General features: G+C 47.0%; 1 protein-coding gene across 1 annotated transcript in view; it reads left to right on the top strand.

Moving 5' to 3' along the window:
- CERS3 (ceramide synthase 3) overlaps window positions 1-13,025 on the top strand; it is a gene marked incomplete at both ends in the record, with an annotated part of 60,533 nt that extends 47,508 nt beyond the window's left edge. The window contains one exon of the mRNA XM_080692816.1: window positions 12,867-13,025. Coding sequence (XP_080548942.1) covers window positions 12,867-13,025 — 159 coding nt within the window. The remainder of the gene's footprint in view (window positions 1-12,866) is intronic.
- Between the last annotated feature and the right edge of the window lie 909 nt (window positions 13,026-13,934).

Here is a 13,934-nt window from a genome sequence, read left to right as displayed (position 1 = left end):
TGTGTTGAGCACCTGGAGCTCACCACTTTTCCAAGGGCACTTGCTTTTCCAGTGTCCCTCCTGGCCACATGCCAGGCGTGGTCTGGTTGGTGAACGTGGCTGAGGGCAGCTACAGGCCCAGTGACCATTGAGTCCATATTTAAAACAGGCTCCCAGAGGTAGTTGTCGTTGCTGTCCTCCACCCCAGGTGGTGCGCGTCACCCCGAGGCTGAGCTTCCTCCGCTGGCCGCAGGGCAGCTACCAGGGCTCGGGCCTGCAAATCTGCCTCTGGCAAAGCCGGAGCGTATGTTTCACCTCCACCTGTTCCTCTCTGGAATTAAAAGCTTGAAATGCCATGTTAACCGAATCTTGAATAAGTGTTTAAGGACCGTCCTCAGCCTTTTAAAATTTTTTCTGAATATCAGGGGCTGATTGCCCAATGAAATGAGTTGCCAGCACCACACATCCTGCCTCAGTAGATGGATCTAAGAGGTTATAGAGGGTAACGTCGTCCTGAGTTGATTCTTTAAGGGAGGATGGTGGTGGGGAAGGAGTGGGTTAGAGTGGAAGGCTGCCCTGGAATAGGATGGTGGCCAGGGTGCCGAGGAGAGACCCTGTGCGTCAGGGTCCTCAGAAAGCGGTGCCTGTGACCCAGCCAGGCCGACTCCGGCACCCATGTGTCGCCACAAAATGGCGACTGTGCCTGTGACTCAGCAAAATTGCAGGCTGGCACAGGCAACGGCGAGTTAGCCTGTAACCCAGAAAGACCACCAGGTGGCGTCTGTGTGCTGCCACATGGCGACCAAGATGGAGACTGCGACTGGCAGGAAACCCCAGCCGGCATGACTTGATGACCTGGGCAGTAGAGTGGGGGCGGGGGGAGTCGGGAACACATACAAAAAAAAGCTTGAACATAAAGGACTTCAGACCATTTACCGGACCACTTACAAAAGTTGTGGAGATCGGTAAACTGCCAGCCTCAGCCACCGCGACCCATTATCTAACTCGTAATTAGGCCAGACCTCCATACAGAAAAAATTAACCGTCCTGGACACAGTCCCCACCAAACCTAGAGTTCGTAGATTAGCAAGAAGATGACCCGCTGGGGACTGGGAATCTGTTTGGGAGGCTTGGCTCCCCATAATTGGTCCGCAGGCAAGAATGAACAACATGACACTGTTAAACCTCTGTGAACTGGGCTTCTCAAACTGACGGCCCAGTCTCAGACGAGTGGTCCAATGGACTGGAAGACAAGGGGCCCCACGTGCTTGGTTTTGGGTCCCAGCAGACCAGTATTGAACCCAAGTCTGAAGGCAGAAAGCCGGAACCCACTGACCAAGGGAAGAGGGAGCTTACCTAGTGCCGAAGTACAAAGTGGAGCAGTGCCGCCCAGCACGGGTGGCTATGGCCCTGGGCGGGGTTTGGGCGGTGACAGGAGGGCTGAGCCAAATGTTGGTGATGGGCGGGCGGCTGTTGGGTGTGCAGCGGGGCCTGAGCAGTTGTGAAGTACATGTGGCGGGTGCCAAGGCTGGGCCACGGGGCCCAAGCGGCCTGCAGCGCTGGCACCGGTGACAGCTGGATAGGTGGAGGTTTGGGCGGTGCCTGTGCGGAGCATGCACATTGTGGCAGTGGTGGTAGGCGAGCTGTTCCTGCAAGCCTAGTGCTGGCGCAGGACCTCGTAGGCAAACAGCTGGCGGATTGGAGAGTCCTATGGTCAAAAAGAGAAAGGAAAGGGAAAAAATACAAAAACAATCCTCCCGGATTTTGTGCACCAAATGCAACGTTGAAAATGGAGCTAGTGAGTCGCGAAGAAGGTAAAATACCAGCCAGGTATCAAAAGCTGTTGCTTTATTCGGACCTGGCACTCTCGGGGAGTCAGCAGGCTGTGGGGGAAGGGACCAACGAGTCACACATGTGGAGAGTTGCGCGTAGTCCCAGTCCACCGGCTGTCACGTGGTGGATTGGAATCAACGATGTCTTATAGGCATGCCGATTCTCTTGCGACATCTGTGGTCTCATGACCTCTGGAGTCTGTCTCACAATGTTTGGAGTCTCATGACACCTAGAGTCTCACGATATTTCCACTTCTGGCTTCCGGGTCTGCCTCCTGTCCCCGCTGAGGGGTCACATGGGGGGAAGGGAGAGGAGGGGGGACCCGACCTATCACTAAGCTGAGATGGAGGTGAACCTCAAGGAGGGCTCACCTGCCCAGCAAAGATGTGAAGGCAAAGCGGGGTAAGGGCTCCCCACGGGCCGTGCAGACCACGACTAGACCCCAAGTGGGGCCTAGATTCCAGGGTAACGCTGCCCTGATATTCTCTTAAACCAGAAGTTTAGTATCTTTTTACAAGCCACTTGGGAATCCTTCTTGCTCTTCCCTGCAATGAGTCTTGCTTGGCCTGTCGTAGAAAGCAGTGACGGGGCAGTGGTGTGAGGGTCACCTTCTGTTGGAAACCCAGCGAGCCATGCAGACCAGCTGGCCTCTGGTAGACAGGGATTGCCTTAGAGTTTTTGTGTTTTTAAGTAAAACTGTATTTCTCTTAGGCTTCCCCTAGCCCACCCTTGTTGCTTTGGAAGCAGGTAAGGAGAGCAGCCGAATGAGAGCCTGGCTGAGGGCTGTCACCCCAGGGCCTGCAGCTGCGGGCAGCCACATGCGGGCCGCACGCCTCGCTCCCCGGCCATGTCCCGGATTACTTGATGGAGGACTGACCGTACTTTGTCACATATTGGTACCCTTTGCACACTTTCAACTTTCTTCTTTAACATGTTTTCTAGCAGTGCTTTTCCAAAGATCAGTTCTTTGGAGATAACTGGACTAGTCAAGTCATTTGACCAATCAGAGGCTAACTGGAGCGGTTGCCAACCTAAGGGGCATTCTCAGGAGCAGAGCCACCTAACGCAAGCATTCCCCGGACACCTGGAGCCTGGAGTCCGCCAGCTGTCCTCTGCCCCACACAGTGATGGTGACGATGCTGCCCGAGCCACCAGGCACATATGTGTTGCTACAGTTGGGAGCCAGAGTGAGGACTGGGGAAGATCCAAGTAGAAAGAGATCAGAGGCGCTCTGACATTCCTTATGCCCGTGATTACAAACCACCTCACAAAAATGGAATGCATTTTTACACAATCCTGAAAAAACAGATCATCTCCATTTTATTAGTAGAGCTGCAGATACACATGCACACGTGTACATGCACACTCACACCCACAGATGTCTCCCATGAAATCTGAGCTGTGAGCGGGGGACAGGCACAAGTCATGGCTCGTTACTAAATCTGCATGTTCACACCAGGATGTGAAAGTTTTACTGACAGACTTTTGGGCCAGAGAGATTGGTCAAAACAGGTGCAAGAGGCCACATGGGTCAGTGCTGGCCCTGCTCACTCCCACTACTTTCTGTGGCCACAAGGTGTGTCCACCTCCCCTCTCCCCTGACGTAAGTCTTAGAAGAGAGCTTCATGTGACACAAAAGAAAACTGATTCTTGAAAACACATCCAGTTTGAAGACAAGGGTAAAAGCAGTTCACGTTTAGGATGTTTCATTTTGCCCTGGAATGTGGGCTTTGGCGACTCAATGATTTATGGCGTAGAGGCCTGGTCCGTGATGTCTGGGGTCAGCAAGGGCACTCCAGGAGCGAGAGGAGGCCCAGGCAAGCGTGGAGCTTTCCTTGCTGTTGTTTTCCTCCTCACATCAGCTGAGAGAGAGAGAGAGAGAGAGAGAGAGAGAGAGAGAGAGAGAGAGAGAGATCATACACGAGAGGATTTGGCAGGGTGTTGCTACCACTGTCCCAGTTATTGTGACTCAAGAGAGCCTCACAGGACCCGGGGTCGCCCCTCAGGGACCAGCCATGATACCCGACCCTCAACTTGGCTCCCACAGGATGAAGGGCCCATTCTCCCAGCCTGCCTCGAGGGGACGCTGTGGCGCTGCTCCCCCCACCTGACTCTCACCCGCTCCATGCCGTTCAGACCTCCGCGTGGCACTGGGCGCTGGGCGCAGTGTGTGAGGTGCAGCGTGACTGATGCAGCGGGCAGGGCGCCTGGCTGCTTTTGCACAGATGGCTTCCATCGATGCAGCCCACTTTCCTGCGTGGTTGCTGCTACTCACATTTTGCTGCCCATTTTCGTTGAGGTAGAAATTTTGATGAAAACCTTTAACTTGTCTTCGCATGGGCGATCTCATTTCCTCTGTTTGGGTGGCGGTGGCAAATTTTCTTTTCTTTTCTTTTCTCTTCTCTTCTTTTCTTTTCTTTTTGCAGATCTGGGGGTGGAACCCAGGGGCATTCAACCTCCAAGCTACACCCCCTGCCCTATTTTTGATTCTTTATTTTTGAAACAGGGTCTCACTAAGTTGCAAAGGGCCTCACTAAGTAGCTGAGGCTGGCCAGGAACCTCGATCCTCCGGTCTCAGCCTCCCGAGTGAATTTTATTCTCTTGTTGGAGGTTAACTTCCTTCTTGCTAAGCTTTCTCTTGCTTCATCAGCCTGTCATCGGAGCCTTTCCTCTGAAATGGGAAATCATGATATTTGGTGACAGGGGCTTAAATCTTTCTGAGGACCATCACTTAAAAGGCCCCCTCAGGAATTCAGGAGTATTTTATACAAGCCAGCTCATGAAAAGGTCATTATTATTTGCCCGATATATATAGATATTTTACTCCGGAGAATAGTATAATTACACTTAAGACTAATACAGAATGGCCCTTGGTGCACATTGGAATTTTTGACAGCTTTCTCCTTCCTGTTAACCTAAGTGATGCCACCTCCTAGGCTGTGATCTACTAGATTAAGTAGAGAAAATAAGCTGGGTGTGTCCTCGCCAGCCCTGGAGGAGGGCACATGGCCTTCCCTGCTTGTACTGGGTCTGCTTCCTAAACCAGAGATAGCTGCACTCTTCCTCCCCTTCCGAGCAGCAGCCGGCTAGACCTCCGCAAACAGCCCAGCTTGCAGAGCTTAGCAAAGTCGTAGACTCTTGTGCTACACAGATGTTCTCTGCTAACAAAGACCAAAAACCTTACAAATGGAAATACAGCCTATTGAAATAAGCACACTGGGATTCTTAGTAGAACAGAATTCTTTAAATAGCACATTTCCAGAGAATAAAACCATGATTCACTTTATGAAATGATTTACTAATTATTTTAAAAGAACCATTTATTATATGAAGTGAAACATATTTCTAATTTTACACTGCTTTTCTGGACTAAGAAAATAGAAGATATTTGAAATCATGGAATTTCCAAACTTGAAAGTCCCCAGGGTGACTGTGTTTGGACTGGTTCTTTTCACGGAGAGCGGCAGTCTAGAAGGTTCCTGGCTTGCCAAGCAGCCCCGCTGGGCAGTGTGGGCTGCGCCCCTCGGCCCAGTGTCGCCCAGAGATTAAGTGCAGCATCTCCAGCCCCACTCGCCGCCTTCTGGGTGAGGACCTCCCGTTCATCAAGAACCACAAACTAACTGCTCCTGTGCACGCGAGAAGACGTGAGCAGCGGGTCTAGAAGATGTACACTCCACGTTCCTCAAAGGAGAACATCCTGTGCAGCCACGTCTCACAGAACCAACTTAAATTGAGGCCACCTCCTTTGAGGAAGAGAAATAAAGGAAAAATTCATTTTTTTTTTCTTTTGTGGCCTTGTCAACTTGGATAATAAGAGCTAACGTAACAAAAGGAATGTATTTTGCTAGTAGTTCAGAAAAATTGAACTCTTTGAGAGTGCTTCTGTTTTCATGCAGTGAAAGCCACAGTTTGCTTCCCAAAGGGTGAGAGATGCTTGTTGAACTAAGCTCCGTCTCGCTTCTGAGGGTGGACAGAGCCTCGGAGTCATTTACAGTGTGGTGGGCGGTGCGGGTCACCACCACCTCGTGGGCTTTTGATGTCACCACAAAGTGAGATTCTCAAGCTCAGCGTTGGTGACAGCAATTCAAAAAGACAACTGCAATTCTGTTAAGGCTCTAGTACAGATGTCCTCCCTAGAGATGGGGAAGCACCGTGGGCAGAGATGAGGCCTTACTGGACTTGAACATTTTATCCTGCCAACATTACTAATTTCATTTTTCATTGTCAAGGTTTATTATTCTTATTTTTTACTGGAGGTGGAACCCAGGGGCATTTCTACCTCTGAGCTACACCCCAGTCCTATTTTTTATTCTTTATTTTGAAACAGGGTCTCACTAAGTTGTAAAGGGCCTCACTAAGTAGCTGAGGCTGTCTGCGAACCCGGATCCTCCCACCTCAGCCTCCCAAATGCTGGGATTACAAGTGTGAGCCACCATGCCCAGCTTATTATTTTTATTTTTTACAGTAATTTTTAAATACATACCAGTCCCAGGCATTTACCTTAACTAGAAGGCAAATTATGTAAAATTGACGCATATATATATATATATATATATATATATATATATATATATGCTGGAATCTTAAAATTCTATAAAAAATGGAACCAAAAGCAGTTTTGAAACAGGGTCTCATTAAGTTGCTAAATGCCTTGCTGAGTTGTTGAGGCTAGCCTCAAACCTGCAATCCTTCAGTCTCCGCCTCCCAAGTACTGGGATAACAGGTAAGCCCGACTTATTTTTTAGTTTTGAAACAGGGTCTCACTAAATGATCATGCATCAACCTTGACCCTGCCATCTTCCTGTGTGAGTCTCCCAAGTTATAGGCATGTGCCACTGCGCCCAGGTGTGGGTGTGTGTGTGTGTGTGTGTGTGTGTGTGTGTGTGTGTACTCCAAAGGCGTGGAACTTGGTGTGATGGGTAGAAGCTATAAGGGGTGAATGCCAGCACTGTGTAGACAAGGAAGTCGGCAGTGGATTGGCAGAGGGCCCAGGCAGGCATATGCGCGTCTTTGGCTTGGGTGATTATGAGGAACATAATCAGCATCAGACAGAAGCTGGACTAGATGCCTGGAGAAGCTCCGTCCAGGGCCGGCGGCGGTCAGACACTGTTTCTTTCTTATCGAACACCTCTTCTCATTGTCGAACGACCCTACTACTATGCCACCTACAGACATTTCTCTCCTGGACTCCGACCCCAGCCTCCTAGGCCAAATTCTGTAACCTTTCTGACTTCACCAGCACAAAACCACCAGGCCGCATATGCCAAGACCCGGTTGCTGCAGGAGTTCCTGAGGGCAGGCACCTTCTCTGTTTTGAGCCCTTGACCCCCTTGACCGGGGCTGGCTCCCCAGGGCTTCCATTAGCCTTGGAAGCAAACCTGAGCCTCCACTCCTGACCCGTGAAGTCCTCAGCGTGGCCCAGGCTGGCTGGCTGGCCTCACTGAGGCCGCGCTCCATCTTTTCAACCTGCCTTAGCAGGGCCGGCCTTCCAGGCTCTGGACGAGCTCCTTCTCATCTTTCTCAGAGCCTTTACAAAGGCCGCTGCTCTCCCCTGAAATGATCTTTGCCCCACACTTCCCTGGCTACTCCAGTTAAACTCCAGGTCACTTGGCCTTGGGCCTCACTCAGCAGTAGGCGCTTGTTGGAGACAGCATCCTGGCTCAGCCGCGGGCGCAGCTTCCCCTGCAGGAAGCGCAGGGTCTCCGTCTGCGCCACCAGCTTGGGCGTCTAGTTTAGGCTCTCACACTTAGGGGCAAGACATCTTAATGGACATCGTAGTGGAAGAAGATGAGTCCAGGTTCCTAGTTGGTGAACATTTTCCATTCTGTTTTGTAGTCAGAACACAGGGTAGTGTCCCAATCTTTGTCACCCCGTGTCCTCTCGAGGAGACTGCTGTCTGTACCACGCCCCGGGCTGGGCTGAGGTGGATCCCAGCAGGACCAGATGACTGCAGGGCTCCAGGGACCGGCTCCGGCAGCTTCCCGCACTAGGGCCGAGCCGTTCCTCCGCTCGCTCATGCCATGGCAGTTGGGAATCTCTGGGTAGCAGAGCTTCTTGCTTGGCTCCTCCATTGTGGACCAGTTGGTGGTAATGTACCCGACACGCATCAAACATAGACATACCATATGATCTAGCAATTCCACTTCTGGGTATATGCCTCAAAGAATTTAAAGCTGATGTTTGTACCCACTGGTCATGGCAGCACTGTTATCACTAGCTAACATGGATGCAATCTAAGTGTCAATTGGTGGGTCAATGGGCGAGTAAACTGTGGTTCCTGCCTGCAATGGAATGTTATTTACCTTCAAAGAATAAATTCTGACACACCCTCGGACATGGACAGAACCTGAGGATATTAAGCTAAGTGTCTTTTTACATTTATCAAGGATAAATACTGTATGAGATCACTGATATGAGGCGTCTAGAACAGTCCAATTCATAGAGACAGAAATCTCAATGATGTTCACCAGGGATTGGGGAGAGAGGGAAATGGATGTTTATGTAATGGGTACAGAATTACAGTCTCACAGGATTACAAGGAAGATGTCATTTGGTGCTGGGAATCGAACCCAGGGCCTCACACATGCCGACCTCTCTTAAGTTGCTCCGGCTGGTCTCAAACTTGTCATTTCCAGAGTAGCTGGAAGTATAAGTGTGTACCACCATGTCCTTTCAATTCCTTAAAGTCTTAGCAAAATAAAAAAGTTCTCAGGAAATTAGAAAGAAATTAAGTAATAAACCATAATTTAATAAGAAGAATTAAATTATTACTAAATTAAACAATTTGATTATAATTTAATAAAGTATTGTTTGTTACTTAGTAAGTTAAAAGAGAACATATGCCATTTTACAATGGCAAATTGGAGCGTTATAAAAAGGAGCTTTTGTGTCGGGCTCTGAAACTCAAGAGGTGGCATCTGCATACATTGGACTATCACAGAAATTGGCTCTGAGTTTTTTTTTCTTCTACAGATGAGGGAACTGTGAACAGGCCACTCTTAAGTTCCTGTTTTGAACAGCGTAGATCTCAACTCCACAGAATGTACAAGCCTTAGGCTCCCTGAAAAGCCCAATCTTGACAAAGAACAAAGCCGGAGGACTCACACTTCTGATTCTCACAGTTACTGTTGTGAAGACGGTGTGGTTCCGGGATATGGACAGATGGACAGACAGACCAGTGAAATGAAACCGTTTGTTGGAAAGATTCTCCTTTCCCTGTAGACTGGGCGTGGCACCCTGGTCAAAACCCATCCAGCCATCGATGTGAGGCTCTACTTCTGGGCTCTCTGTTTTATTCCACTGGTCTGTCTGTCCATGATTTGTAGAAGAAAAAAATTAGAGCCAATTTCTGTGACAGTCCAGTGCATACAGAATGCCACTCTTGAGGTGCAGGAAGCCGGCACTGCAGTGCGTGTATGTAGAACTTTATTGTAACTGCCGTGCTCTTTTCCAGAGTCTGTGTACCCTTAGCCTCAGCCCCACGGCTCCTCGTGAGATCTTGTATTGTCAGTCTCTCCCACTTCACCGTAGTCGTAAGGGGCTTGTGGCCACGCCTCAGCATGGCTTTGGTTTTTATTTTCTTAACAGCTAGTTGGAAGGAGCATTTTTTCATAGTGTTTACTTATCATTCTGAGTTTTATTTGATTAAGTGCCTATTTTTATGTCTTTTGCCCATTTTTAGAAAACACTGTTTTATTATTGAGCTTTGAAAGTAATTATACATGCAGGCTGGACAACTGCAAATAGTGATTTGCAAATAGTTTCTCCCAGTATGTAGCTTTTATTTTTCATTCTCTGAGTAGTATCTTTCATAAAAGAAATGTTTTTTACTTTTGATGACATCTCATTTATCAGTTTTTTTCTCTGATGAACTGTAATTTTTCTACATGTCTAAGAACTCATTGCTTAAGTCATGAGTTCTCTTCTAAAAGCTTTATAGTTTTACATTTATATCTATGATTCATTTTGAGTTGACTTTTGCATAAGTTACAACATTTGAATCAGAGTTTACCTTTTGCCTGTAGATGTCCAATTATTCTAACATAATTCGCCAAAAGACTATTCTCTCTCCATTGAATTGCCTTGAATTTCCATCAAGTTGTCCATATTTGCATGAATATATTTCTAGAGTCTCTATTCTGTTCTAATAATCCAATGCTTATCTTTTCACCAATACCACCCTGTCTTATTATTGCAACCTTATAGTATGTCTTAAAGTTGGGTGATGTAATAAGTCCTCCCATTTTACTCTTCTTTTTCAGAATCACTTTAGCCATTCCACTTGTTTTTGTGGCTGTTGTGTTTTGTTTCTCTCTCCACATGAGTTTTAGAATTAGCCTGTTTGTATCTACACAGTTTCTGCTGGGATTTTGTTTGGTAGCATGTGGAAACTTTAGATTAACTTGCAGGTAATTAATATTTCTGCCATGTCTAGTCTTCCAACCTGTGAACATAGTATGTTTCTGCAATCGATTAGGTCTCCAGCCCCTCATCATCAGAGTTCTGCAGACCTTACATGCACATCCTACACGCACCTTTTAGAGGTATACCTATGTCATTTGTGACACTATTGTGAACAGTGCACATTTTTAAATGTCAGTGTTTAATTGGACACTGTTAGTTGTATTACCTTTTATGGCCACTGCAACAAATGACTACAAACAATGCTTAGAAAAGGAAAGTCCTCTCACGGTGCCCGAGGTGGAGTCCGCAGTCAGCAGGAATCGAGGTGTGGGGGGCTGTGCCTCCCTTGGAGGTCCTCCAGCACAATCTGGGCTGTGTTCCTCGTGGCTTCTTGTGGTGTCTATCCCACCCTCCTGTCTTCATCTTGCTTCACGGTTGTGTGTGGGATTTCCTCTACCTCTTTCATAAGGACATGTATGGTGGCACTGAGGACTCACATTGGTATCTCAGGATAGTCTTCTCATCTCGAAGTCCTTGACTTAATCACATCTTCAGAAACTCTGCTCTATCAGATAACATCCACAGGTTCCAGGGACTAGAACCTAATATCTTTTGAGAGTCTACCATGTTAGTGTTTAGTAATCAAGATCATGATGTGCGCGCGCGCGCGCGCGCGCGCGTGTGTGTGTGTGTGTGTGTGTGTATCTTCTGTCCTGCAAAACTTGCCAGACTCACTTATTAATCCTTAGAGGTAGATAATCATGACATCTGCAGATAGAGATCCATCCTTCCTTCCTTCCTTCTATCTCCATGCATTTTATTCCATCATCTTACTTTATTATCTTAACTAATATTTTCAATACAATGTTGAATAAGATTGGTAAAAGTGGACATCCTTGCCTCGCATCTCAGGGGAAAAGCATTCACTCATTCACAGGTCTGATGCTGGCATTAAGTTGTTTTGTTCTGTTTTGTTTTGTTTTTGCGGGTCTGGGGATGGAACCCAGGGGCATTTGACCTCCGAGCTACAGCCCTTGCCTTATTTTTATTCTTTATTTTGAAACCGGGTCTCACTGAGTTACAGAGGGCCTCACTAAGTAGCTGAGGCTGTCTGAGAGCCACGATCCTCGGGTCTCAGCCTGGGATTGCCAGCGTGCGCCACCACGCCCGGCTAAGATTTTTGTATCACCTTTTAGTAAGTGGAGTGGCTTCTTTCATAATCTTTCCTTGCCAAGAGGCTTTCTGACATGAATACGTGAGGAATCATGTCACATGATTTTTCTACATCAATTAATGTCATCTATTATTTTCTTCTTTAGATTGTTAATATGAAAGGTTACATAAATTATTTCCAATATTATTGGGCCAGCCTGCATTACTGGATAGATTCATCATGGAGGATTATTAGTTGCACATCGCTCATGTGATTGGGAATATTTTGTTGAGAACTTCTATGTCTGTGTTAATTAGTTGCTAGTCTCTCATTGTCTTAACCTTTACTGTCAATGTCTGGTTTTGCCAGGATAACACTGGACTTACAATATCAATTAAAACATGTCCCCTTGTTTTCTGTTTTCTGAAAGAAATTATAGAAACATGGTAGTATTTCTTCTCTCTCTTTATATGTCATAGAATTTGCCAGTGAAACCATTTGGGCCTGATGCTGTTCTTTTTCAATTTTTTTTTTTTTACTAAAACTTCAGTTTATTTTATAGTTATGTGAGTATTCAGGTTATTATTTCATCTTGGGTAAGTTCTAGTCATTTTAAGTTTTTGAGACACTGCTCTAGTTCACTAAATTGTTGTCTACACCAGCATAGATATATTAATAGCATTCTGTTATTATTCTTATATTGTCTGCAGTATCCATAGTCATATCACCTTTTTATTTTCTGGTAACTTTTCCTTTTTTGTCAGTCTTGTAACAAATTATCAATAGTAGGGGTCTTTTCAAAGAACCAGCTTTTGGGCTTATTTCTTTTTCTTATTTTTTTCAATTTTGTTTTCTTTTATCTTTATTCTTTATTTTGCTTGCTTTGGGTTTATTTTACTCTCCTTTTTCTGCTTTCTTAAAATTAAAATTCTTTGAGAGCTTTCTTTTTTCTCAATATAAATAATTAATGCTTTAAGTTTCCTTTCAAGGACAGTATTTTAGCCATACTTGAAAGAATGTGTTGCATTTTTATTTCATTTCATTCAAAATATTTTCTACTATTCATTGACGCTTACTTTTTGACTCATTAATTATTTAGAAGGGTGTTATTTAATTTCTAAGTGTTTCAAGATTTTTCTATTGCTGTTGTGATAGTACTGATTCCTAGTTAATTCCATTATGGTCTGGAAATACATTTTGCATAATTTCACTTTTTTTCATTGCAGTTTGTTGAGATCAGTTTTCTTTCAGTTCGTAATTTTAATTTTAATGTCAATTTGATATTAATTTCAGTTTGTAATCTCAGTTTCAGTTGAATTTTAATTTTGGTTTGTTTTATGTCCTGGGGTGCATCCTACCCTCATGAGTAGTGCTGGTTGTGAGGATACAGGCTTGCTTTAAAGGGAGCCATCCCTCTAAAGGGCCTCTATGTCGATGTACTGACTCAGGACTCTCCCTGGGAGGTGGTCACTCACAGCCAACTCTTTCCTTTGCTTAGAACATTCAAGATGTGAGGAGTGATGATGAAGATGAAGAGGAAGAGGAAGAGGAAGAGGAGAAAGAGCAAGAGGAAGCTGTAAGCAAAGACGGACACTGTTTGAAGAACGGCCTTAGGGCCGACAGGCACCTCATCCCCAACGGTCAGCACGGCTGCTAGCTTGGAGCCCACCAACCCCAGGTTCAGCATGCTGCAAGGACTGCTGGGAGCAGAAATGCCCCCATCGCTGTGGCCAGCAAGACCTCGGGCCCCAGATCCTGCCTCTCCTCGTTTAGACTCCCCTCCCTCCTAAGATGGGTTTAACAAAATATTGTTAACTTGTGTTTAGATGTTAAGTGTACATGCCCATGGATTTACTGCGGTTAGGATTCAGACTGGTCAGAGATTTCAAGGATTCCTCTGGAGCCCCTGTTCGTCCTAGTCGTGGGCGCCGCCGTGGGTTGCGTCCCCGCCTTGCCTCAGTCCTCTCCGCCTCCCGCCTTGCCTGTCCTCGGGATGGTTGCCACGTGCTAAGGAGCTCATTTTGCCCAGGTGCATGTGGCCCAGAAAGCAGCCCACTTCCCAAAGATGAGCTTGGCGTGGATGGGACAGGTGCAGAGGGCAAGCGGGGAGCCGGGTGCGGGGCTCACAGGCAGCCTGCCCGCGGCTCCGGGCTCCCTGCGAGGGGCAGTGTCTGCTCTGCCACCTCACGGGGTGGAGTGCGCACGACCAGGTGCACCGGGTGAGTACGCACTGTCACCCCGTGTCCTTGTCAAGGGACCCTCTTCCGTGGTGATTCCAGCTCTGTTTGGAGAGAGCCCTGGCTAAATTTGGCAGGAAAGGGCCTAAAGGAAAGGCACACACTTAAAAATTCCTCTTCAGTGTGTCTGAGATTCCCGGATGGACGGGCACTCCCGGGGCCTTCCCCCTCAATTTGGTAACTCTGTTCATCAGCTCCCTGAGGGCCATTCTCAGGGCCGATGGAGCCGCCCTCAGGTCCTGTGGCCACAGGGCATGAGCGTTGGTGCCTTTCCCCTGGTCTTGTGCTGGTTTCTCACTTTTTTCCTCTCCACGAGAAAAACTTTCCTG

This window comes from Muscardinus avellanarius (assembly GCF_963383645.1).
Source record: "Muscardinus avellanarius genome assembly, chromosome: 3".
NCBI lineage: Eukaryota > Metazoa > Chordata > Mammalia > Rodentia > Gliridae > Muscardinus > Muscardinus avellanarius.
Note: the sequence above shows the minus strand (reverse complement) of the source record. Positions and strands in the feature narration are given on the sequence as shown.